General features: G+C 39.4%; 1 protein-coding gene and 2 non-coding genes across 7 annotated transcripts; all 3 read left to right on the top strand.

The window, feature by feature from the left end:
- Positions 1-442: 442 nt before the first annotated feature.
- On the top strand, positions 443-25,510 carry NAP1L4 (nucleosome assembly protein 1 like 4). Of its 5 annotated transcripts, none has more exons than XM_015864198.2 (16): positions 443-721; positions 2,628-2,668; positions 4,765-4,796; positions 5,964-6,024; positions 7,383-7,484; positions 8,271-8,412; positions 8,546-8,632; positions 9,955-10,080; positions 11,253-11,324; positions 13,435-13,574; positions 14,516-14,661; positions 15,738-15,760; positions 16,224-16,343; positions 16,634-16,663; positions 17,949-18,005; positions 24,230-25,510. In XM_015864198.2, exons 1-16 carry the CDS (start codon positions 686-688, stop codon positions 24,266-24,268), a joined length of 1,254 nt encoding a protein of 417 aa, XP_015719684.1. In that variant the 5' UTR covers positions 443-685; the 3' UTR covers positions 24,269-25,510. The 5 variants fall into 5 exon arrangements, with proteins under 5 accessions (XP_015719684.1, XP_015719683.1, XP_015719686.1 ...); XM_015864197.2 differs by having other exon boundaries at positions 443-760; XM_015864200.2 differs by having other exon boundaries at positions 653-770; positions 5,964-6,025; positions 7,385-7,484.
- On the top strand, positions 8,857-8,985 carry LOC116653564. Its single transcript, XR_004307663.1, has one exon. It is a non-coding gene; the product is annotated as a small nucleolar RNA SNORA54 (small nucleolar RNA).
- Positions 11,704-11,824, top strand: LOC116653563. Its single transcript, XR_004307662.1, has one exon. It is a non-coding gene; the product is annotated as a small nucleolar RNA SNORA54 (small nucleolar RNA).
- Positions 25,511-25,983: the final 473 nt, after the last annotated feature.

Genomic DNA, 25,983 nt, shown 5'->3' with positions numbered 1-25,983 from the left:
GTGCCTGCCACCAAGGCACGGCAGTCAGCACTCTGCCCTCCTCGCTGCTCGGGGGAGCTGGTGCCGCTGTGGGGCACTGACACCCACAGACGTGAGGTGATGGACGGCTCCTTCAACATACACGCAGGCACAAGCAAAGACTGGCAGCGCTGCAGCCTGCTTCAAGGCTTCAATTAGCAGTCCAAAAGAAATCAAATTCGTTGTTACCACTTTTACCAAATTCGTTTTCGCCACGGTAAACACTCCGCATTTTGATTTACCTATTTTCTAACTCTGCAATCTGACAATACGTAGAGAGCATTTACATCACGAGCCCGTTTCTAATTGTTCATAACGGAACTCCGCACGCCGTGGCGCCGAGAGGTCGCGGTGGCAGCGCACCGCGCCCGCCTTCAAGGGCAGGACCCCGCCAGCTTGGAGTCTGACCGCCGCCATCTTGTCCCCCCTCCTCCTCTCGCGCTGGCAGCCGCTGTCAGGTCGAACCCGTCTCCCCGCCCCGCCGCCATCACGCGCTGTTCCCGCACACCGACACTCCTCCCCCCGCCCGCCCCCGCGCTCCGCCGCCGATTGGCCGAGCGCCGCGCCGTCCCATAGTCAACATGGCCCGCGTGCGGCACGGCGGCCGCGCCGTCGGCAGCTCCAATCGGCGGCGATTTTACTGAAGGAGGCGCCCGAACTTCGGCCAATGAGAGGCGGCTTTCTTGGCGGCGGCGCAGCCCGAGTGAGCTTGAGAGGAGTGTGGCGCTGCTGCGGGGACGCGGTGCGGGCGGGTGAGGAGCTGCGGGGCGGGCGGCGGGGACGGGCCGGTACGAGGCGGTACGGGCCGGTACGAGCAGCGGGTGTGGGCGGGGAGCGGCCGTTAGGGCCCGTCTGTAGAGCTCGCCGTTAGGGCCCGCCGGTACAGCCTGCCGCGGGGTGGGGCTCGGGCGGCGGTGGGGGCCACCCGCGGCCGCCTGGTGTTGAGGGGCGGGCCCGGCCCGCTCGGGCTCCATTTTAAGGCTGCCCGGGGCAGTTCACAGTGAGGGCTGGGGGTGTTGTGTTGTGGGGGTTGCGGCCGTTGTGGCCGCGTGGATGACCGCGCTCGCCCGCTCCGCGTTGCCTGGCGGCCGGCCCGGCATAACCCCGCCCTCACCGGGGAGTGGGGGAAGGAAGCGGGAGGGAGGGAGGGAGGGAGGGCCGTGTGCGTAGCGACAGGGTACTGCGGAGATCCATAACACTCAGACCATGCGGCTTCGGTCCAGTGTGGCTCTGCCGTTTGACCTCAGTCATCACCTAATGCCTCCTTAGCCTGCTCCTGCAGGTTGCTTTTCCCCTTATGAAGGCCCCCGTTCTCCATGTGGGGCCGTTTCAGGTTTTTGCTGCTCCAGCAAGTGTTTGCCACATATGATAACCTCATTGGTAGGATTTGTCTGTTAAGTTCTGTAACGTATTTCTACAGGTAGGAAGGTAGGGAAGTGGCCTGGGTTCGAATCCCCCCTGTGGGGCAAGTGGTAGAAGTGCTGCTCTGCAGCACAGAGGCTCGAACCCCGGGGGTTGGACTCGATGATCTCTAAGGTCCCTTCCAACCCGCACGAGACTGTGAGGCTGAGTGTGTGAATTCTGTAGGTGAAATCAAAACTCTAGGATATGTTTATGAAGTCATCTTTAACTAAAAGAACATTCCCTCAATATGACTTTAAGGGTGCTGAGGTACTGCTAATGTTCAGGGCTTGTGGATCTGATCAGCAAGTGACTTTTTTCTTGCTTTCCTTCTCATTTCGCTTGCAAAAGGCATCAAAGTGTTACATTTGTGGCTGCACACAGAATTGCTTCCCTGCAGGTCTGAAACGGAAGTCATAGCTTTCCCTCCTGATTTGTTGTAGATACATAAGCAGTGATGTTGGTGGGTGGAAGGCTTCCTGTAAGTTCAGGAGCCCATTAGTTCCTCCCTTTATGTTCTAGCTGTGCTTAGAATGGCTTTTACAATGAGATGTAGGCTTCTTAGTGGGGAGGATTTATGCTCTGTGCGTTTTCAGGGATATCTCTTGCAATTAAAGCTGCCTTCATTGAGGTGTCGCTTGTCCTTAGGGTGAACTTTCGCTGTCTTAAGACTGTTACAGACGTATGACCATTTCCTGCTCTTGTAGGTGACCTGTGCTGTGTGACATTTGTTGTAGACAACTTGCAGCAGTGTCTCTTGTGGGACAGGTGGCTGCTGTAGGCTCCTCCTTCCCCTAAGCTTTGCATCTGTGTTAGTTATTTGGAAACTGTGAACTGTCCAGAAGTATGGATTTGGCCTCTAATTGGTGGTGGTAGTGGTTATAATAATACCTTACAACGTTCTTTTCTTCGAGTTCAGTGATGTTCTTATTTTTTTCCTTGGTTGTCTACACAGAGATTTGGGGGATGGGGGGAAAAGCTCAGTGCTTTGTGTCTTTGCTTTTTCAGCAAGATGTGCATCTCATGTTTTATCTGAAATCACCTTGCTTTGTCCTTCCCTGCTCCTGCCAGCTTTTACTCAACAGTTGTATTAGTAATTCTGCAGCTGCTAAGTCATTGGAAGGCAGCTGTAATGCTGCTGGGGATTAGAAGCTGTTTGGGGGAAAGCTTTCAATTTTTTTATTCATATTCTTCCTTTTGTTTTTCAGGGACTGAAAGAAAAACTTCGGAGAGATAGACCGGACTTAAAGTATGTATTTATACCAGCAAACGGTGTCTTGCCAATTTTTGTTCCTTGCTACTTATGTGAATGGCCTTTGTCAGAACGTGCCTAATTGATGTCTTCCAATGGAGTTTAAGTCAACTGTAATTTAGAAGTTATGCATATTGCAGAACATTTATTCCGTGTCCTCTAAACATGAATGACGAGGGAATGAGAATTCTGTTTTTCTTCATCAGGGATAAGGAATATTTCCTTGCAAGAAAAGCAGCACAAATAACAGAGGAAAACATTTGTGCATGCAATTATTTTATCCATTGGGTCTGGGACTGGTCCTGGGTCGGGACAGACGAGTCTTTAAGGCTAATTTTTAAGTAATGTGAGTCTGCATTTTTAGTTGCTTACTGGTGCTGCTTCTAATAGTGACCAGGATCATGTAACTTGTTGGCTGAACTCTGCTATTAGGTCAGTTTGTTCTCTTACCTTTTTGATCGTCATTTTTTTCTGCCTTCTGTACTTTATGGAAGGAAAGATTCGTGAATGCTTCTATTTCTTCAGCTGTAACATAGCTGCATTCTTTCACTTTGCTTTGTGAGATGACTGCTTTTATTGTCACTGTCTCTTGTTATGTTTAGGGCAAGAATAAGTGTTGCCAGAACACTTGTGTGGGTTGCTGACACAGACCTAGACTACAAGGAAGAAGGCCCTTTGACTGTTCCTGGTCTTAGTCTATAGGATTGGCTCGGGGGGTTTTTTTGATACATTTTAGGCAGCTTTTCTATGGAGTAATCAGAAGAGTATTTATAATCTACAGAGTAGAGTGTATGCTTTTCAATTCAATGTAAGTTCTTGTGAAAGTGTTACTTTTCTAAGCTAAAGCAGGAATTGGCATTTTCCAGATGGAGGAGTGCGTGCATTCTCAGATCCTCCTGTTCTAACTGCTGCTCCAATGCCATTGGCTTTTGTGTTCTCCTGTGGTAGCGGTCTTCTAGAAGCTGGTCTAAAGATCAGCCTGCTTGGGCAGTATAGACAAGGAATCAGACCTGTTTACTCCTAAGAATGATGAAAAATTGTTTTTATTGTTAAACCTGACCCACATCTACTTTCTTGAAAACTTGATAGCATAAAATCAGCTGTACAGTCTGTAGTGATTACTGGGATTTGTAATGAACTATGCCTAGAACCGGGGTTGGGGGATGAAGGAGGAAAGGAACTGGAGGGAGGTGAAAACCGAAAGTCAATCTCTTTCAGTGTATGACAGCCTGGTAAAGAAATAGCAGCAAAATAATTGAGGTGGTGTGGCCCTGGTGTTTGAGCAGGGCTAATTGAGATCTTGGGGGCTGGGGTAGTTGTATTAAACTTGGTTCCAGGCATTGCAGATACCAAGGTTTCTACTTCCATGGTTCTTTGTTTTCTCACATGCATTCAAGGCAAATCCCTTAAGTAGGGGACTTTTTCCTTTCTAATTGCTGTCAAAAAGTCTCCTATGTGTAAATAACTTGTTCAGTATTTTGCTTCTCCTTACTTAGCAGTGTGTTTAGGTGGTTGTTCTGTATGTCACAGCAGAAGCAGCTATTCACAAATAATCTTGATTAGGCAGATGTTTTTTCCGCTCAAGTGACATGAGGGGAAAAAAAAGTCTTTCTGTTGCTGTAGTACATTTGAACTTTCATCATTTTCAGATCAAGCATTCTAACACAGGTTAAAAATTCATTATTTGCTGTGATACTGTCAAGGAATTAGGAATTAATATGCTCATTTCTTCCTCTTTGGGTTTTTATTTTTAAAAAAGGATGCAGAGCAGTCCAGGAAACTCTGCCATCTGTTTTAGGATGGAGACTTATTCCCATTTATAATGTTTCTTTCAGTTCATATTTAACAGAAAAAAAAAAATGTTTTTCAGGGTGGGATGAAAGCTCTTAATGTATTGTTTGAAGGACTGATTCATTTAGATTGGATGTTATGGAAGCTGTTCACTTCACTGCATGAGTTTGTGTGTGATGACTTTCCTAGCAGAAGAAGGAGCTGATTTATTTTGAGGTCTTAAATGTTGCCCTTTATGTTGACATAAATAAGAAGAAAAAGTTCTATTAAATCATTTCTAAACACTGTATTTCAATTTGCAGGTGGATACAGGCACACAGATGGCAGATAACTGGTATGTTGGACTGACTTCCTGAAGTGAAGTCTGGTTACAGATTACTCTGTATTTGGTCTGGTGGGAGAAGCTATATTTCTTTTTTTAAACCTATGAAGAATATCCTACCAAACTTGGATAAGAATAAAATAAAAATTTTTTTTGTAATTAAACTGCTTTTCCTTACAGCAAGGTACATATGTTTGTTTGTTGCACTGGAATCTGTGAGTGTCTCCTGTTGGCTATGGAATTGCAGTTACTGCGTTAATGAGATTAATGCTGTCTAGACTCACTTTTTCAAGTTCATGTTGAGACTTCGAAGATATCGCAGATCTCTCTCTGTTTTGTGGTTCTGTTTGACTTCTGTGTGCAGAAGACACTTTATTTTCTAGCTTTCTTACTTTTTTTAGAAGAAGTAGCTGTTTTTAAGCTGGCGTAAATACATACGTGAAGCTGCTCTTTCAGGGCTTGCATTGCACCAGGATAAGCTGGCCTAGCCAGCAACTAAAAAGCACTCACTTGCATGTGCAGTGTCCTTTCTCCTTTTGTATCTGAGGTAAGATGAGTCTCAGCAATACCCAGTCTGAGTTTTGCAACCTCTGAACTGGCAGGAAACATAGGGAATGCTTGCCCACTGTTGACTCATTCTGAGCCCTCTGTTTTTCCAGCACAGAAAGTGTGATGGAAGGCAGGAGCATCTTTTTGGAGTTTAAATGAATGTTTTTTTACTACTAATCAAAACAACTTATTACAGGAAATCCAATGAGCTTTGAGCACTTGTTTTTAAGATTTCTTCTAACCTCTTTCTTTTCTGATGTTTTGTTCTGTTCATTACCCCTTACACTAAAAAGGTGCCACAAGTTCTCACTTTAGCAATAACGTTTCACTGTCCAGGATGACTCATTATGTGTTGAAGGGCCAGTTGTTCATTGAATGAGATGAATTATGTCAGTCAAGGTAGCTTTGTTCTTTCAGTGTTATTTTTGTTTCTTTTTGCTTTTCTTTTGCTTCCTATTCATCTTGAGAGAATTAATTTCACGTCCAGACTTTAAATTTTGAAAAACCTGTAGACATAAATGTATCTTTTCTTGGTTTGTTTGTAAATCTTTACATAACGCTGGAAATCCAGTATTGAATATTAACACTATTACAAGGTGATACTTATCTATGTCATGTTTTTAATTCTAGTAAAGCAGAAGATACTGCTTCAGATTCTGTGGAGGCTGCTAAAAATGCAGGTGACAAAAAAGGTAAGAGGCATAATGTTAGTGTTGCAAGGGGGGAGTAAAACTTTTGCCTTCTGTTTTGAAGCTCCTTTATCTACATACATGCTGTTGAAAACAAAGCAATGGTTTCTAGGCTATTTTCTTTCTGTTGTTCAGGCATATCCTTCCTGTTTGTTACAAAGAAGAGCAAAATAAGGGCTTAGTTAATGTAACAGTAAAAATGTTTTTGCACATATGATTAGGATGCTTTGCTATTGCATGAAGTAATAAGGTAGGCATTTGCAATAAAGCCTATACAGACTAGGTTTGATAATGCAGCATTATCAGCATAATCATTAAACTGAACATTCCTGCTCTTGCTCTGTCTCTCTGCTCTCATGTTTGTGGGAAAATGCATCATTTGAAGGATGTCTTCTTGAAGCTTGTATTTTTTGTTTGGAAGGTCTGTTGGATAATGCTACAGTTCCGTTTTCAGTAACATACTCAAATGTGTAAGCTAATGTGGAACAGCAGTATATTTCACTATGTGGTCATTATATTTCACATAAACTAGCAGACACCAATATAATCAAACTATTTTAAGGAGAAGGGGGGAAAAAAGAACCAGTGTAAAACTTTGCCAAGTTAGTATGTGCTACGCAACTTATTAATTGCTGTTGTTTCATGTCTAGTGAGAAGAGCGGTGGGAAAGAATGGAAAGACCTGGAAAGTAAATGTGTTACATTTGCCACATAAATCCTCTAAGTGAGGATTTTAACTCCTAACCAGAACTGGTTTAGGTCTGATCTCTGGTTTAAAGAAACAAAAACAACAAAACCCTGCATTCTTCTGACCACTCTCTAGATGACTCTTTGGGAAGTTGTGTAGGTTGTAAAGAATGTCTTGGCACAGAAATTACTAGTTATCAAGGAAGTAGTCATAGTGCAGCACTGCTTTGTTGTACAGTTCACAAAGTTGCCATCAGACTTTTTCTGGAGTTAGACAAACTGGGAAACGCTTCTACGGATTTCTCGGAAGTGTAATTTGTTCCTGTGTAGCAATTTTATGTGACTTATGTGCTAGAGCTAGTATAGAGGGAGGACAGAGAAGCACTTAGTTTGTACCTTCTTATGAGAGAATGCAGGAAATCTGCTTGCTAGTGATGTGCTTTTTGCCATTGTATTTCCAAAGAGAAGGGCACACTTTCTATCATTATCTGTTCTTACCTTTCTGAAATCTGATCCTTAGGTAGTTTTGCTTGAGTTATTAGTCCACTGTAGTGGTGATAATTGAGACATGGGAAATAGCGTGTACTTTTGCTGTGATGCTGCAGGACTCATAGTATGACATTCATGCTGTAAATGTACTCAGATTTGTTTTAAGAATGGGCTCCTGTCTTCATAGAAAAGCTGGCAGACCAGGTGATGCAGAATCCACAAGTCCTGGCAGCTCTACAGGAACGACTTGACAACACAGCGCTTACCCCTTCAAGTTACATTGAAACGTGAGTACGATGCATAACAATGTTCTTGGAAGACTGAAAGCATAATAGAATGTTATTGCTGTGTAATTAGGGTCAGAAATTTGAGCAAATGACTCAGTAAAGTTGTTGACTTAAACCGTGATTCAGGGGCCTACATATGGAGAAAGAGCTGAGTTTTAGTGTACTTGGACGGTCTTCAAAACAAGATGTTGCCTCATTCAGTGTTCTCCATAGCTTCTTTTGGTTTGAAATAATTATTCTCCCTTCCCCCATACTCTGTTTCTTTCATAATCTACACTCTGGGAGTGGAGGTTTCTTTTTTTCTTAGAGTTACTGTCCAGAATGTAATGTATAGTTCAGGACTTACAAAGCTACTCTGGCCTCTAGTTTGGAGCTTTTATTTTGATTGATGGGTAGGATTACACTTGAAGAAAATCTGGTTTTTAGCAGAGACTCGTGCTTTTATTTCTTGACTGGGGATAGCTGGGGCACTTCTTAAATTATAAAGTCTGTCAACTTTTTAGCTTACTTTAAGTAACTAATCATTTGAAGTACAGTTTGTATTTGTCTGAATATGACCCATGAATCCATGGAACTTTCCCTTGCAAATGCAGTTTAGGTGGAAGAGAATTTTCTCAATGTGCTTGAAAGGAATATTGAAGAAATATGAATGTTTGACATAAGCACTTAAAAATTGCATTTAGCTATAAGCAGCCTATTTCAGAGTGACATATTAAAAGTTAGTTGCCACAGCATTATTTAAGCTTAAATAATTATTTGTTGGTTTTTTGTTGTTTTTTTTTTTAGTTTACCAAAAGCAGTGAAAAGAAGAATTGATGCCTTGAAACAACTCCAGGTGAAATGTGCCCACATAGAAGCTAAATTTTATGAAGAAGTACATGATTTAGAGAGAAAATATGCAGCACTCTATCAACCTCTTTTTGATAAGGTGAGAAGACTGTAAATATTGTTTCCTTACAGCTGTGTCAGTTCTGTTTGCACATATGTAACTCCCATTAGTAGCTTATCCAGAGAAAAAAGATACATTTTTTAGGTGTTGTTTTATTTATTTTTTTTTTTAGAGGAGAGAGTTTATTAACGGAGAAGCAGAACCCACAGATGCAGAGGCAGAATGGCACAGTGAAAATGAGGAGGAAGAAAAGCTAGCAGTAAGTACAAATTTGGGGTAATGAACTACAGATATAGCGGATTTTTTAAAAAATAATTCCTGTAAGCCATTTCCCGTTGGAAAATTTACTACTTTGGAGTGGGGAGAAAAAGCTTTTTTCAGTCACGTGCTGCTGTGATGAACGTTATCTCCCATGAAGACTCCTGAACTCACAGTTTAGCATTTTTCAGGTTTTTTAACTTGAGCAAAAATTGTTGCTTTTGGTTGCACTGTTCGTAACCTGTTAGTGGTGTAATTCTGTTAATGGGTTCCATTCCAGTGCTATATTATAACCCCAAGATAATAAAAGGCTGGCTGTTTGTTTGCCTGTTCCCTTTATTTTGGTGGACATAATTAACTTAAATGACCAGAAATATAAATCAGACCTGCAGATGCCACACAGTCATGAAGTGGCATGGACTTAAATGTGTTCTGGCTTGTGTATTCTTACTTTCCTCTCAAATGGTAACTATCCAGATTTACAGTCTTCTGGGTAGATTGCCTTCCAGTTTTCTGCCATTGTTTTTTGGATAAGCATATACACCACCTGGGATCTGTGTGCAGAAGCAAAAAGCTTGATGAGGCATGAGTGCATAATTGATGGGCCATATTCTATGAAGTTACAGTTTTGGAATTGTCTAGATGGCAAATGAGCTGCTTCTTCGTATTGGTTAGACACAGCCCCTGAAGCTGCTCGTTTGTTTGCTGCCATCTAGTGGTGCAAAAGGAAAGGTGCGGTATGATTAATTCAGACTGCAAACTTGCTTGTTTGAGAGCTAGCGAAGCAACTTCAGCCTTTTTTTGTGTGACATCAGTTATGTGTATGGAATCAAGGTAACATAATAATGAAAGATAACAATGAAAATCAGCTTTGCCAAGTATTTTGCAAAATTGGGAAGGTAGAACAATTTTAAGAGGATTTGCCCTTTAGATGAGGCACTGTAAATGGCACATGAGTCTACAGGGAAGAGATAAGAGAAGAATGCATATGTTTTTCTACTTTTTTGTTGTAGAAATTTAAACATTTTAAACTTTTTCATTTTCTTCAATTAGTCAAATTACTGCAACTTTCAGTTGGTTATTTAGTCCTAGTACAGAAGAATTCCAAGTTAATTGAAAGTAAATCTGAATTCATTGTGTATGTTTAGCTGTGTAAATGAACCTTATGTCTCAGCTTCATTTGCAGAGGAAAAACTGTTCAAGTTTTTTAAATGTGCCTTAAATGCAGCCTGAGAGATAGCAAACTCTTTGTAAATCTGTCTCTCAGTGTATTGAGGAGTCATGATTTCATTTCTTAAATGTTTCTGTTTATTTGTTTCACAGGGAGACCTGAAAAATGTAGTGGTATTAGAAGAAAAAGCCGAAGCAGAAGATACAAATGTCAAAGGAATTCCAGACTTCTGGTTTACTATCTTTAGGAATGTAGATATGCTAAGTGAATTAGTACAAGTAAGTTTCTCTTCTGAAAAGAGTAACTTCTTTCATATGATAAATAGCTAGTATTCTTTTTTGTTTGCTAGCTAGTGCTTAGAACCATGTCACATTCATAAAGGCCAAATGCAAGGTTCTGAATGTGAGTCAAGGCAATATCAGACTTCAGTTATAGGCTGGAGAATGAATGTGTGGGGATGCCGAAAATTGGATGTGAGCCTTCAGTGTGTGCTTGCAGTCCAGAAAGCTTTACAGTATCCTGGGCCTCATCAAGTAGTATAGCTAGTAGGGCAAGGGAAGTGATTCTTCAAGGAGGTAATGGCCTTAAACTAAAAGAGGATAGATTTAGATTAGATGTTAGGAATAAATTATTCACTGTGAGAGTGATGAGGCACTGGAACAGGTTGCCCAAAGAACTGGATGCCTCATCCCTGGAAGTGTTCAAGGTTAGATTGGATGGGGCTTTAGGCAGCCTGTTCTAGTGGAAGTGTCCCTGCCTGTTGCAGAGGAATTGGACTAGATCATCTTTAAAGGTCCCTTCCAATCTAAACTACTGTATGATATATTCTATGATTCTCTTAATGTGTGAGATGCTAAATCTTGGGGGTCGTCATAATCTCTAATACTATTCCTGAAGACCCTTGAAAGGCTGGTGGTGGACAAATTGAACAGTAGACTGAAGCTGTCAAGCAGGATGTGAATTTTCATAGAAATGATCTTGTAATGACTTCTGAAGATACAGAAATGGAAGTTGAGAGCCTACAACGGCTTTTCATCGGTGGTTAACTTAGTCCATAGAAGGACTGGTTTTTTTCCTCCTCAGGGTGTACCTGTGGATTCAGTTCATGTTAAGTGTTCTGTGTGGTCCTCAGCTATTAATATAATAGTTTGTATTGCTGTTAAGGATTAATTCCCTGTAGCCTGTCTTTCTGTAAATCTCATCAGCAGTGAACGTCCTGAATGTATCATTTTCAGGAATGATCATGAAGCCCAGCATGGTAGCTGGGTACAAGGCTTTTTGAGAGTTTTACGTGTCAGAATTGAAAGAAGTATTAAGAGATCTTGATCCAACATTAAGATACTACAAAATTTGATTCATTCTTAGGAATAAATTGAACAAGCAAACTAGATGCAAGTTTTGTTCTTCTAAATATTGCCTGCTCAGTAATAGTTTGTTTTTGTCCTTTTAGGAATATGATGAACCAATCTTGAAACACCTACAGGATATCAAAGTTAAGTTTTCTGAACCTGGACAGCCTATGGTGAGTTTCCCGTAGGTGCTTCAAATGAAGGCTATAGTAATGATGCAAGCAGCATTTTGAACTTTTCGTTCTGTGTTCTTTGGCTAGAATATATAAGGTGTTTGTTATTCTTTCTCTGGGCTAGTGTCTTTGTGCTTTGGCTTTTAAAATTTATCCAGCTTTCATGATCGCCCGCTTTTTCACCCCAGGACAAGTATCTTATTGCAATTTATACATTCTGATTGTAGCTGAGGTCTGGCTGGTTTTTACATAAATGATTTGTCTCAAATTGCAAGTAAAGTATTATTTATATGGACGTTACATAGCTTCTCTTGGTTTGGAAGTGAATGGAGAAGCAAAATGTGGTTGCTACTTGCTATATTGGACTTACTGTCTTGTCACGCACTGTTCGTAACCTTTTGACAGCGTATTCCTGTGAATAGGTTCCATTCCAGTGCTACAGCAAATCCATTAATGGAAGGCTGACAAGTTCCATGTCCCTTCCGTATTTGGAGACATTCCTGACCACTTGGTTGAAGACTTTTCCAGTGGTTTGAATGTCTTGTCTGAAATCTTTATTAAATGTGGTGACCATGGTAGCTTCGTGCTGCAGGAATTTCATACTAGAGGTGCATAACACTGGTTCTGTTGTGGATTACATTTTGCAACTAAAAGAATTTGGCAGTAGGAATTATTCAGTTTACCTGGTGCTTTCAGAGTGCTTCTTGTTACAGCCTGCATATAAACTTTTGACTGCAGAAAGTCTAAGTTTTTTTATTGTAGAAATGTATGTATATTTATATTAGTAAAATTGGTAAGATAGATACTTCATAAATATCCATCTATTTGGTCATCAGAACACTTTGCTAGCATATTCAGACTTGGGAAATGAGTGTGGGTATGACTTAAATCTTCCTTTATTTTAAACTATTCATTTGTATATTTGTACTTTATGAGGATATGCCCTCTTAATACAGGAGAGGTGGAAAAATTCACATGGTGTAGCTAATATGATATTGAGAACAAAGTTATCCAAACAAGGCTACTGGAGGGCTTATTTCCACTCTTCAAATAGTATTTGAAAATGGAAGATTCTTTATTATTGTCTCATAATTGGCAGATATGAAAAGAAATGCCGAGATGTAGTCTTTGCAAGGAAATTTGTCTTGCTAGTCCCTGGGATGCTGCATGCTCAGTAGTGCCACTGGTTACCTATTTATAACCTCAGTGACGTTTTGTGGGATTATCTGGGTCTGAGTGTTCGTCACTGGTGTTGGATAAGCTACATTTGTGACTCTTACCTTGAGCACGTGCCCCAGAGAGGGATTTCCTTACTTAAAGAACACTTCTAAATCATACCTGGGTGTTTTAACTTGCTTTAAAATGGAAGTAAAGCTGAAATAGGCTATGAGAAGCCAATGCATTTGGTTCCCAGTGTCCTCCTTTCTTTAATCTGTAAGCAATTGAGTTGAGGAGGTTGTTGCTGCTACCAGACCTGTCCCTCCTTGACCTCTATCCTTCCAGCTTTCACTCATGCAAGGAGATTCATGTGGCTGTAGAAAGCAGATGGTGAGGCAGAGCTAAAGGGGCCTTTGGGTGATGGAGAGGGAGATTAACCTAACTTGGAGCCTTTTATTTTCCACGTAAGATGTTGAATTTCTGCAGTCAGATTTCAGGTGCCGCGTGACTGGTGCGAGCAGAAATAACTGCTGCAGGCTGCAGACAGTTAAAGCGTGCATAACCTTAGGGTTCGGTTTATTAAGTCAGGGTTCTTCTGCAGGATTCTCTGTTATTAAATGAACAAATATTCTGGTTCATGGTGGATTGCACTGTTTAAATACAGACACATGTACATGCATACTTATTTTTGATGAAAAGTCAAACTTTGTTTCAGTCTTGTAAGATCATATCATTGACTGCTCAGAGCAGGTGGAAGAGCAGAGCCTGATGTTGCTATTCTGAAGCCAGAGCAACTTAAGGAAAAAAAAACAGCTGCATCATCCCTAGTGAAGAGATGAATAATAGATGCCTATGCTTCTGCTGTAGCAAAAGATAGAAGTTAATTCTGCTGATGCACTGTTTTAAAGATAAAAATCAGTAGTAACAGAACTGTAATGGAACTTTCTTCTAGTCTTTCTCATTAGAGTTCCACTTTGGGCCCAACGACTACTTTTCTAATACAGTCCTGACAAAAACCTACAAGATGAAGTCAGAGCCAGACAAGACAGATCCCTTTTCATTTGAAGGACCTGAAATTGTCGATTGTGATGGGTAAGAATATCTTGAAATTCAAGAACTAGTCAGTGTTTTTATATCCTTTTTTTTTTTTTTTTCCCTGGATTGTGATAATTATTAAGATAAAATAAAGATTCTTGCTGACTTGAAAACTAGGAATGATGTAAGGATGGTAATGTTAGCATCAACATGCAGAAGTATGCGTCTGTATGTTCAGTGTGCATTTTTGTTCTTCCGTCTTTCAAGTTAAATAGATTACTAATGAGATAATAGGCCTTTTAGTTCCAGGTAACTGGATGAATTCATTCTAGTTGTTGCATTACATACCCCTGGACTCTTGCCCATCTCAGCAGTTTTAATTCCAACAGTACTTCTGAATCTGGCAGGAGGTGGTCATACATGTGATCTGTTCTCTCAGCCTGGAACATGTTGGCCGTGTATTTTGGTATTCATAGTCTTGGCTGTGCACTTCCAAATGAATTCAGGATGCTGCTTTCTTGGCTTCCTGTTTGTGGTTGGTTTTTTTGTTTGTTTGTTTGTTTTTTGCTTTGATTTTCCTGTCCAATGACTTGTCCCATCTAACACATAATAGATGCTAAATAATTGTTTTCTTGAAGGTACTCTGATAACCTCAAAAAGTTTTAGCATCTACTGCCAAATAGTAGCTTTTGAATGGGACATTTTGACTGCATTGAGGAAAAAATACAGTCCTGTATGGGGCTCAGTGATTACTCTGAGAATACAAGGTATTCAGCTTTTTCATTAAAGGAAATACTTGTTATATCCAGTATGTGCATAGTCTCTAGCACTGAAGCATCCTAAATATCTCAGTCAAGTAGATTGAACTGCCTGTGTATGTATCTTTAACTAGCAAACTAGAATCCATTATTGCTTTGATGCTTGCTGTTTCAGTGCTTAGTTCCTTACTGACACCGATATCTTGTATTAAAGTGCTGTTCTCCGCATGTTGTCCTTAGGTGCACTATTGACTGGAAGAAAGGAAAGAATGTTACGGTTAAAACAATCAAGAAAAAACAGAAACACAAGGGTCGAGGCACAGTTCGGACAATTACTAAACAAGTACCTAATGATTCTTTTTTTAACTTCTTCAATCCTATAAAGGGTAAGCCTGGAAATTGAGAATTCAGGATTCTTACGATGTGCATTTTGTAGATAAATACAGCTTAAATCTATAAACCATATTTGTTCTGCTGCACTGTGTGCTTCTTAGTGGGAGAAGACAGCAAACTGTAAACCATCAGAGCAGGTTATTTTGGGTTGTTCTGTATAATTTGACAATTAGGTGTGCTGCGTAAATGGGATTTCTTGTGCGCAAAGTCTCTTGTAGGATCTCCTAAAGAAGTTGACTTCCTTTACCACAGGATGGCTCCATGCATCAGTTTGAGGCTTTTAGCTTGTGAAGAGCTCTTCTAATTCTGGTCAAAGTTCCAGCGTATTGGTTTCAGTTAAACCTTTGTGTGGAGTGACAGGATATTGTGCAGATTCTTCTTTGATTAATTAGTGATCAGTGATGCTCCACATCATGCCTTCCTAATTTTCCTGTGTTTTTTTTTTTTTTTTTAATGTTAGATATCTATTTAGGTGTTTAGAGCAATTGGGATATATTCCAGGAATGTTCTCTCTTTCATACATCTCCCATTGTATGCAGGGTTTTTAATTATGTAATAAAAATTGTGTAGTTGTGTAAGAAATATCAAAGCTATGGTATCTGTTGGCTATTGGTACAACACTTTCAAATGTGACAGAACAGAACCAAATGGTACATTTTGCAGTAGGTTCACAGTGCCTGTGTCACTTGAATGCAGGATGGAAACCTGTGGGATTTTCTGTTATTTATCAGCAAAATGATAACAAATATAACAACAGAAGGTCCTGTTCCTTAATTCTGTGCAGCACGCTTAATGTAATCTGTTTGCATTTGTAGAAAGGCTATTTCCCATGCAAATATCTTTGATGTTGGAGTGGCAGCTTTGGTGCTTCTATTACAGCATACGAAGTGCAGTTCACAAGTTTGATTTTTAAAGTGGATCTGAATCATTGTAAAGATTAGTTAGCTTTTCAAGTCTTTAATTGCACCAGTATTTCCTGTTGTGACTTTATTTTGTCATCTGCAATATTGAAGAGGGCTGGACTATGCAAAAGTGCTTGTATTTACAGCCTTTTTTTTTTTCTTTGCAGTATCTGAAGATGGAGAGTCATTGGTAAGTTTACGCTTCTGAAATGGTAGAATTGCTTTTCTGTATCTTTGCTAAACATCTTGTTATCAACTATTCAGATTCTTTAATTGAGTGACTGTCACTTTTGGGAAAAGGTCATTTACTTTTTCTAATGGCTCTGTTGGTAACCAGCTCTTTACAAGTCTGAGGCAGTCTGAACAATTCTGTCACGTCAGAACCAGCAAAGTCAGTGTAAGCTTTTATTTAACTGGATGTTGTTTTAGCAGGCCAGTAACCTGTATTTAGGCAAATAGCACTTCTACATGGCAGTTTTGAAAATCTGGATTTAGTCTTGCAGTATTTCTTTTTCTGTCGCAAAGTTAAGTACTAGTGACTGGAAGGTTGGTGTTAATGGTAGCATGATGTTTCTCAAACCCTTAATATCTTTCTATTGAAAGAAAAAGTGATGTGCTGGAACAAAATCATTTCAAACTGGTTTGCTTTGCAGGATGAAGATTCAGAGTTCACTTTAGCTGCAGATTTTGAAATTGGTCACTTCTTCCGTGAAAGGATAGTCCCTCGTGCTGTGCTTTATTTCACAGGGGAAGCTATTGAGGATGATGATAATGTATGTATACCATCAGCATCTTGTTTATTGGCTACCGTGTGCGTAGAAATAGTCTCTTAGTTTTGTGATTGGTCTAGCATGTAGTATTATGTGAGAATAACAAAATCTGAGGAGGTTCCATAGCATAAGAGTAGGAAAGAAGCATTCCACTTATTGTAAGCTCTCAATTCTTGTTTCTGGAAGAAGCCTAGCTTCAGGTATTGCATTTCAATGTACTAGATGTGTTAGTGCAGAAGTTTTTATGCAAATATTAGCAGATCTCATAAGATTTTCTTTGTTTTGTTTTTCAGTTTGAAGAAGGTGAAGAAGGTGAAGAGGAGGTGAGATGCATACTACATCTTTTATAGATAACTATTTACTGTATTCCAGTTTCTGAAGTTGTATATGGTACTTCTTTCCAAAAGAGTTCAGCATTCCTGTGTTGTAAAGTCTGTGTATGTTTCTTGTCTTCAGAAAAAGAAATAATCTAGATTTTCTGGGTATTTTGAGAACTGCTTTGGCACCAGTCAAAAATAATTAATCTGAAGCATTTTTTGTGTTCTGCATGATAAGACATTTCAGTATTATTTCTGCAGTAGTAGAACTTGTTTTTCAGCTGTTAGTTGTCACAAGCCTTGAGACTGGTCATTGCCAAAGATAAGGTAAAAAAAAAAAAGAAGAGGGAACAACTGCTTGGGATAATGGTTTAATTTCAAGTAGGAGTTCTATTATATTAAGAATTCTGGTCCGTTTACTGTGATGTTGAATGAATACAAGCATACCATGAAAGGCTTTGCACAAAACAAATGAATAAGCTAATATCCTTGATAGTTAATAATGTTTTTATTTTACTATCTTTGTGTTTTTGCACATTGGTTAAAAGTGCATGCCTGAAAGTCATCAGGATCACCAGAGTAGAATTAATCAAAAGTAATAAAGGTGGTGGTCTAATGCAAGCTGACAGCCTTCAGCATTCAGTTGCTGTTCTCCCTTTGTAAGTTACAACACAGACGTCTGGGCTATTGAGGGTTAACTTTGATTGTTTGTCTTTTTTTTTTTGTTTTGTTTTCTTTTTTTTTTTTTTAAGCTGGATCTTTTTACAATTATCCATGTTTTTAATCTGTCCCAAATGCCAGGTTGGCGTTGCGGTAGTGTCACTTGTATATAGGTGTGTGTACAACAGCACACAAATACTACAAAATCATGTACAGGAATACTGAGTTTAGCCACAGTGGTTCAAATAAGCTCTTTGGGAGGAGGTCAAGAGAAAGAAGAAACTTAGACACAAATACTACTTAACAGAACTGCAGAATTGCAAATAGTGCATCAAAGGAGGCTTCAGATGTTGCTGGGAGACTACAGCAGCTTAGGTAGAAAGCTTACTGTGAGTCTCACTGGATCTTAGAAATCTGTGTTTTAAATCCTTTTAAAAGATTTTGCTTAAAGATTTCTGAAGATACTGAATTCTTTTAATGTAGCCCAACTAGTTTTAACATTGACAACTGAGACACTCTGGCGTGCAGTGTTAATATCACTTGCTATTTTGTTCTTTGATTTTCTCCATTGCAAGAAGTTGCACTTTTAACCTGTTTTAATTTCTGTTAGTTTATCTCTATTTTATCATAGGAGTTGGAGGGGGAAGAGGAGGGCGAAGAGGAGGAAGATGCAGAAAGTGATCCTAAGGTAAAGACTTCAACATGTTTAAGCATAGTACAGGCCATAATTAAAAACGGTAATTAAGCTTGCAGCAGTTTGTGAAAGTATTAATAAATCAAGCAAAAACTGCTGGTAGCTCCTGACTGTTGTTTTCATCTTCCACAATACTCAGATTCCTCTCAAGCGAAAAATTACTGTTTGGATAAATATAAATTAAGAATTATTATTATTATTTTTTTCTGGTCTCCCGAACCTGCAGCAAGAAAACAATAACTTAACTTTGTCCCTTTACTTCTTAGTGCTTCCTCTGCATTATAAGTATTTCTCTTCCTTTAGGAAGGTCTTATTGCAGTTATTTTTCTGTGGCTGAACTTCAACTTAGAGTTGGTCTGACAAGTCTCAGCTAGCTCATTTACTTATTTTCCTTGTTCAGAATTATTCTTTATGGTTGTCCTAATGGCTGCGGGGTAGATGGCACGTGTCTGTACTCAGCTAGAAATTAGAGTTAGTCCCCAACTTTTGACTTTAAACTTGATGAGAGCTGGTTTAAAATTCAGCCAGAGGGATAGTGCTCCTTCTGATAGGTATTTTTCAATCCTCCAGTCATATTAAAGCTAAAAATTAGCTTTAGTGAAGCTGGGACGGTGACATACTTCGAGGCATTTAGTTCTTAAAACATCAGCTTTTTAATCTCTTTTTGTTTAAAGGCACAGGTGGAAAAGTGCTTGATCTTTGGATGAAAGTCTTAAAGCAGCCTTACATGTCGCTCTTCTGACTTACATGCATCATATTGCTAGTAAATGCTTATTGTCACCATATCAAGAGTTGAAGTTATTTTTCATGGACAAGACATACCACAAAGATAGTCTGTATTGTGGAAAGCCTGTAGAATGACAGAAATGTTCCTGCTCTGTTCTGAAGTACCAAAATGCAGTAGTGTACCTGTAGTGGGAAAATGTGGGACGGCTGAGAAACAAAATGTTAGTTCTGAGTCAAAGTTTATTCATGCTAAAAAGACATAATGGAGGAAGTGTGAAATCTGGCATTCTGTAGGGAGAACTTTTGAAATACCTTGGAAGGTTGTAGTTGTTACCTCCTGTATTATTTTGTACATTTCACTTTTCATTCATGCTGACAGTTCCTTTCAATTTTTTCCCATTCAGGTGTAATTTAAGTCTGTTTATCATTCATACATTTCTAGGTAAGGTGGAATTCCATTCATACCTAACTTCCAAGAGTCCCATTGTAGCCATGCAATGTAGTTTGTTTGCAAGCTTTTGTTTTGTTATTTCTTTGTATGGGTTAAAGAAAGGGGGGAATTGAAACTTTAGGTTTTATTAGTAAAACTCGGTAGTAGAAATAAATGCTTACAGAGATGAATGCCTTTAAATCATAATTAAAGTAGATTTTTTAGTATGACCTCCTTGCTACCCTGGCACAACTTGTGTTTTGCCTTTGTATCAGACAGACTGTATGTTATAGACTGAAGATAAAAGATACTGAGACTTGTCAGACTTCATTTTTCCTTGTTTCTGATTTCATGTTGCATCTCTTTACTGTTTCTAGTGTACTTGCAAATTCTTAAATATCTCCTCTGCTCTCCTTGAGAACTCTTGTAAGTCATTGACTGACTTGGTATGTCCTTTCCAGCATTCATATTAGTACTGCCTGACAGATTCAGTCAGTCATTCTGAAGAGACCTTTTCTTCAGTGCCTGTGATTCCAAACAGGTTTTGTTCTCTTGCTCATTTGTCTCTTTTATTTGAAAGAAGTTTCTTCAGTTCTGTCCTATCATCTTTCACCTATCTTCTCATGCCGCATACAGAACACTACCTGCAACAGGGTCAGTGCTGCTTTTCTTGTATTTTAGGCTTGTAAGTTTCTTTTTTAATTGCTTATGAGAAAGTATGTTCTTTCAGTCTCCACATAAGTATTGCCCTTCTTTGACATTGTTCAATTCAGTTCAGCTGTTATTTTTTATTTCTAGTCTGATGTGCTTTGAAAAACCAGCCACTCTATCTCAGCATATTTGCACTGTCCACCTGCTGTAATAGAACATCAGAGCATCATTTGTCACGACAGCTTATCTGGTGTCCTGCAGTCTTACACAGCTGTTTTCCCTTCCTACAATTAAAAGTTGTTAGCTGCTGACTTTAGTTTTCCAAGTAAACATAGAATTCTGGGTTTGCCTTTTAAGGCTGGTGCCCTTAATTCTATTTTTCATTGCTGCCTCTGTTCTCTGTGTTAACAGGACCTGTCTCGCCCCATCACTTGCCCTTCTTTGCCTCTCAGTGTTCATCCCCACAGCTTTTCTTGTATCTAGAGTAGCTTTCACTTTCACATACACCAAAATAATGGTTCTTCAGTCTATTTTTGTTTTGTATCCAGTTTTCCTTCATCAGTCATTCCCATGTTACCTCCTTAATTGTTGTACCTCATTTGCTAGGTAAATGTCAATACTCTTCTCTGCTTTGTCAACTCTTTGTCCTTCCTTCCTCTCAATCCTGTCAGATTTAAGTACATTTGAGGTGTTCAGTTAGGACCAGGTCAATATCATCTGTTACGCAAAGGACTTACTCTCTGCTATGTTTAAGTTGTGGCTTTGGAAGACTGAGCAGTCGTATAAGTGGAAGTAACTTCAAAAGATACTTTGACTAGTATATTATCTTGATAACTACAGTATTCTATGTGTTTGCATGCCCTTTAACACCTTTATTTAACATTACTGACTCTGCTTGAATAGAGAAGTAGTTAACTGGGTAATTCAGATCACTAATATGAACTAAAATCCCATTGTTGGGTAGAGACTTCTCATAGATTGCACTTAATTTGTCTTTCCAGTAACAGCAGCAGAGGGACTTGTACTGAAAATAAATCTGTTGCTAACCTCTGTATCATTTTCTCTGTGGAGGAAGTAGTTCAGACCTTTCTTGCTTAGCCCTGGTTAGCTCTGAATTTACCAACTGCATATGCATTTGATATCCTTGCTTTCTTTTCAAGAACATAAAGGAGCAAAGATGAGGTTTAGCTCTAGGACTCCAAGCTAGAGTTTATTTCATGCTAAAACATTTGGAACCTTGAAAGGCTTTCTTCCTGCTCGACTAGACAGATCATCTGCTTTAGTGCCTACTGCCTGTGTTGTTGGCAGCAAGGGGAGATACTGAGAAGCTGCCAGGCAGCTTTAGCAGGTGGAAGCTCCCATTACACAAGAATCTATAAAAAATGATCTATAAAAGTAAGGAGAGTGAAGGCCTGATTGTTGTTTGATTCAGCTAGAATATGTCCTGCCTGGTATGTTGAAGATGAATAGAAATTTGGGTTGTTTTTGTTTTAAGTACTGAATTGACATGAAATAAAGATCTAGCTTGAGAGCATTATTTCACTGAGGTAAATGGCATGGCTGCTTTTGACACATGCTACACTCTCTAGGGCACCAGGTTAATTGGATGGGTAGAAGCAGTAGGCTGTATGTGCAAAATCGAAGCAATTGTGTAGAGAAGTCTACTACTTCAGACCAGCTTTTCTTCCCTATTTCAGCCTCAGATCACCAAAGCTTTGTAGGAAACTTCCTCGTGAAGTTCAGTGCTTGTCTTCTCTCCATGAGAAGGTGGTGCAGTTTAGCTGATACACTGGCTGACGTTTGAAGAGTGGTCTGTACATAGGCATGTTTTTTGTATTGATCTTCTAGGTAATGAAATTCCAGAAGAATCAGGAAAAAAACATGTCCAGGTGTCCATTCAAGCAAAAGAGCTTGAAACAAGCAGTGTTATAAACAAAAGGGGCAAAAGTTTTACATTGATTTGTTAGCAAAGGAGGAAAAAAAAAACTAGTAAGTTTTGAAAGTAGGTGGGAGTCTCACTTCAGTAGCTGGTATATCTCCATTGGAACAGTTTCTCAAACTGGAATGAAGGGCTCAAAGTAGTTTAAACTGCTGCTTATGCATCATAAATAATATAAAATGAAATACTTTAAGGATGTTAAAATTAAAAAATAAGCCTACCACCATTCATTTGAACTGAAGCCATTGCTCAAGACTTGCATAGGTAATATCTTTATGGCATGTCTTCATTGCCTGGCTTGAATTCACCAGTACTTCTAAGATAACTTGGGAAGTTAATTTAAAGGCAGCACAAATTGAAATGTTGTTCGAGTGGGGAAAATAGAGCAGAGTCTGCACAGGACTCTGGATTTTGGTAGTAGCTGGCTGTCCAGATGTCATCAGCAACCTGAGCACTATGGGAAGAGCAAGCTCAAACTCATGACTTTACCTGAGAAAGTATGGATGCAGCATCTCAATCACAGGAGTGTGGGCCTGGATATTCAGAGACCCATTACAGGCCAAAAATAAGTTTTGGCTTCTGTGCGCCTGGTGGGGCAGCTGTAACTTGAAGCAAGTGTAGTCATTGCCTGTGCTGGTGCATCTTACTGTTTGATCCTGAGCTGGCTGACTGTGTGTGAGGCATCATGGAACTCATGTACTGGCTTGCTCAGCATGAGTTGTGTGATGCTGCTGAAACAGTGGAAGAATGATGATGCTGGAACATGAATCTGAGATACTATCTTGCTGCTTATGCCCTGCTTAAACAGTTGATAAGCATTTTTAAGAGAGTTTATAACATTCCTAGCTTACAGTTAGACAGCATATCTATCAGCATTTTTCTTGAAAGTCTCTTAACAACTGACATGTATATGAGAGCCCTTTTAAACTCTATTTTTTTTCTGTTTGAGAGTAGTAATCAACACTAAAAGGTCCTTAAGAAGGAACTTTGAAATTTGTGTAATTCAGAATCTAACGTTTGTAAATGCTTACAGAAATAAAGACAAGTATGAAGAAATTTATTAGAAATTACGAGGGTTTTGGTTGACTGTTAAAATTCAGCCAGAATGTCTGCGGTGGTCAACCTAATAACAATATGTAATGTTGTGTAAACGTGTCTCTCAAGAGGAATTCCATGCAGAGTTTAGTCCTGAATTGCTGAGAATGAGTTCATGTTGCTTGGGAACCCAGGAAGATGAGAAAGTGCAAAGCTGAAGTTAACCAGATGTGCTGGGGGGGTGGGGGAGATAACAAGGAATAAGTCTGGAATATCTGTGGTGTACCTATGTAAAATACAAGAATTGGCTGTATTTCAGTGGAAATGTTACTCCTGTAGTTCAGACAATGAAGGTAAATGTAGTTAGGTTTAGCACAGCAAATGGGCAGATGTTCTCAGGAGGAATCTTAGTTACACCACTTCTTCCTCAACTAGGCTAAAAACTGAAGTTCTTTTTGCTTTTGGTCACTTGATGCATAATTAACTCTTGCATGCCTACTCCTTTTGCAACATATAAACTCCTCCAGGATAGCTAACAAGAAACATCTTGTTTTGAGGTCTGTGGTACTCAAGGTGTCATGTTTTATAGCTGATTTTCTTTTTTTTTTTAATATAGTAGAATTCAGAAACTTCTGCTGACTGTTAATTTGCTTATAATAAACCATAAGAACAGTCAAGGGAGAAGCAGACAGCTCTGGAAAAATCCTGCTCTGTAAGAGCTCTGATTTACTACAATAACATCAAAAAAAGCAAGATGTACAGTGTAAAATGTGTAGTTCTCAGCTGTTAGAGTGCTTGTTCTTTTTCCCAAGTACACTTCCTTTTGCCAGAGGGGAAATTGATTTACTCTCTAATGAAGGTGTTTCTACTTTTGCATACTCAATTAACATATGGACTTCTTGCCTGGTGTTTAAATTGTTGAATAGTTACCTGCTGGTGATGCAGAACCTGGAAGAAACCAGCACATTAATGACATATTTATCACCTGAACAGAAAGGGCAAGGCTGTCGAGTGAAAACTCAGTCATGCTGCAAAATAAGCAGCTTGACTTTGCTGCTTGCCTCCCTCCTCCAGGTTGGTGAGGGAGATGGCAGTTTTTGCTTAACAGCTTAATATGAACTGGAAGTCAAACTGAGCCTCTGGTTGGGGAGGAATAGGAAATGATTTGCTTTCTGGATAGAGTTTAGAGAATGCAAGTGTAGGTTAAGCAATAGTATGAAGTATCAAGCAGATATGGGGGGGGGGGGAAGGGTAAAAGAAATTGTGACTGCTGTTTAGACCTTTATTATCTAACCTGAGTTTACATGTAACCTTTTTCTTGTATGTTAATGTTCTCTAGTTAGTTTAAAACCTTGTACTCCAATTATTTTATTCATTGAAGCGCTTTATTGCACGCTCTTTTGTTTTGTAACTTTTCTTCTTTTTCCATTTAAACAGAAAGATTCCAGCCAACCTGCTGAATGCAAACAACAGTAATAAGGAAATACCACTTCAAAGTGATATTTGAACAACATGTAACAAATATTTGGATACCTGGCCTGCAGTTCAGGATATTTCATCGCTGCAGCACAATCTTATTAACAATGCTTAAAATTAATTTGTTTTAAAATGCATGATTTTCACTAACTTTTCTTTATTGCTTAACATGTACAGTGGCAACTTCAATGCATTTGGGAAATAAGAGGTTTAAATAAAGCACACTCTACAGCCGTTGGTACACTGTAGCTTAGTATGTCAGCAGGCCTTTAGAGCCTTTTGCCCTATGCATAGGGGAGCAGTCCAGACTACCAAGTGAAGATTCTCCATTTTCTTGTTAACCTTGAAAATTGTGGAGTTAGCAACGTGCTGAGAAGCTAAAGTGAATGGGTTACATGTATGGTAGCTGAAACAGAGCAATATGAACTTTTTGCTAGTTCCCCTCCCCCTTTTTTAATGTTTCTTGCAACCTACGAATCGATCTAGTGCTTGAGCAGCTTTAAGTGTCATATTTATTATCTCAGTAAAACCAATTGAATTGAAGTAATTTTACTTCATGGAAGGGGGTGTCATATTTGAGACTTAGTTGTTCATCTTACTATTTATTTATTCATGTTTGTAAGTACTTTGACAGAATTAGTGCTTTGTAATAGTTTTTAATATACTTGAAAATATTCTTCCTGTTTTGCATAAAATATGGGTACTTGTAAAACAAATTCTTTTTTAATTGGTCTCAATGTAGTAGCCTAGACAGAAGAAATGAACTTACATCAGAATGACGACCCTTCTGGATGGAGAGCGAAACGTAAAGGCCAAACTGTTGCTGTCGATGGAAGTGGGTTGCAGCCAAAGAACCAGAAAAATCCCAGTAGTCTCATTGCTTAGTGTCCAGCATGGAAAGACCTGACACTCTGAACACAGAAGCTTAACGAAATCCAATTCAATAAATCTGAAGTTTTGGTGTCTTACTTGCAACACTGAAATGATTTCATTCCACGGTTTGTTTTATTTAAAGCTCTGAAGTCTTCAAAACTACTTTCTGTTGTTGTGCGGCACTTCAGGTACATGTTTCTAGTTTCAGCATCCATTGCCAGCCTCTGGCAGCAGTTGAATAGCAGCTGTATCAACACTGTGACCAGGCGTGTAGAGTGCTCCAGCCTTACCTTACACATTTGTAACTTAATACAGTGTTTTCAATTTGTACAGAATAGATAGAATATTCTATTAAAGTTGTGAAACATTGATTTTTTTGGTGCCTGTCTGGTCCATAACGCTTCTAAGGGTCCGTGAAACTCCCTTTGCTTTTTGTAAGTTGGTTCTGAGATCTGCAATAAGGGCATGGCTGACACAGCTCTGGAATGAGCGAGCGGGCAGCTCACCAAGAGAAAAGTAGCCTACCTAAAAATTACATTGTAGAGTTCTATGTGTAAAGCAGAACAGAGCACTGTGGGGTGGGGGGAGTGTGGAAGAGAAAAGCACTGGGGCTGGTGTAGATTTATGGCTGTCAAGAGCAGGAATAATTGGAGTCTCTGCACGCACGCAAACTGCCTAATAGCAGTGTTAGTGATGTCAGGGGCATCAGGTAGTTATTGGACTGGCTGTCGAATGTATTTATATATAAATAGAAGAAATGGAGTGATACTCCTTTATGACAGCAGAAGTGTACTTTCTACTACATGGTTAAACAGGAGTGCTGCTACCTGGAGATAAACATC

The sequence above is a fragment of the Coturnix japonica genome, chromosome 5, assembly GCF_001577835.2.
Source record: "Coturnix japonica isolate 7356 chromosome 5, Coturnix japonica 2.1, whole genome shotgun sequence".
Classification (NCBI taxonomy): domain Eukaryota; kingdom Metazoa; phylum Chordata; class Aves; order Galliformes; family Phasianidae; genus Coturnix; species Coturnix japonica.
The sequence above is the reverse complement of the archived record's forward strand: the minus strand, read 5'-3'. Positions and strand labels throughout refer to the sequence as shown.

Bases quoted from the DNA above. Each gene is read 5' to 3' on its own strand.
- NAP1L4 (XM_015864197.2), top strand. From the start codon at position 686: ATGAGAGGCGGCTTTCTTGGCGGCGGCGCAGCCCGAGTGAGCTTGAGA. The intron at 14,662-15,737 runs GTAAGCCTGGAA...TTTTCTTTGCAG, and splicing joins CTTCTTCAATCCTATAAAGG to TATCTGAAGATGGAGAGTCA. The intron at 16,344-16,633 runs GTATGTATACCA...TTTGTTTTTCAG, and splicing joins CTATTGAGGATGATGATAAT to TTTGAAGAAGGTGAAGAAGG.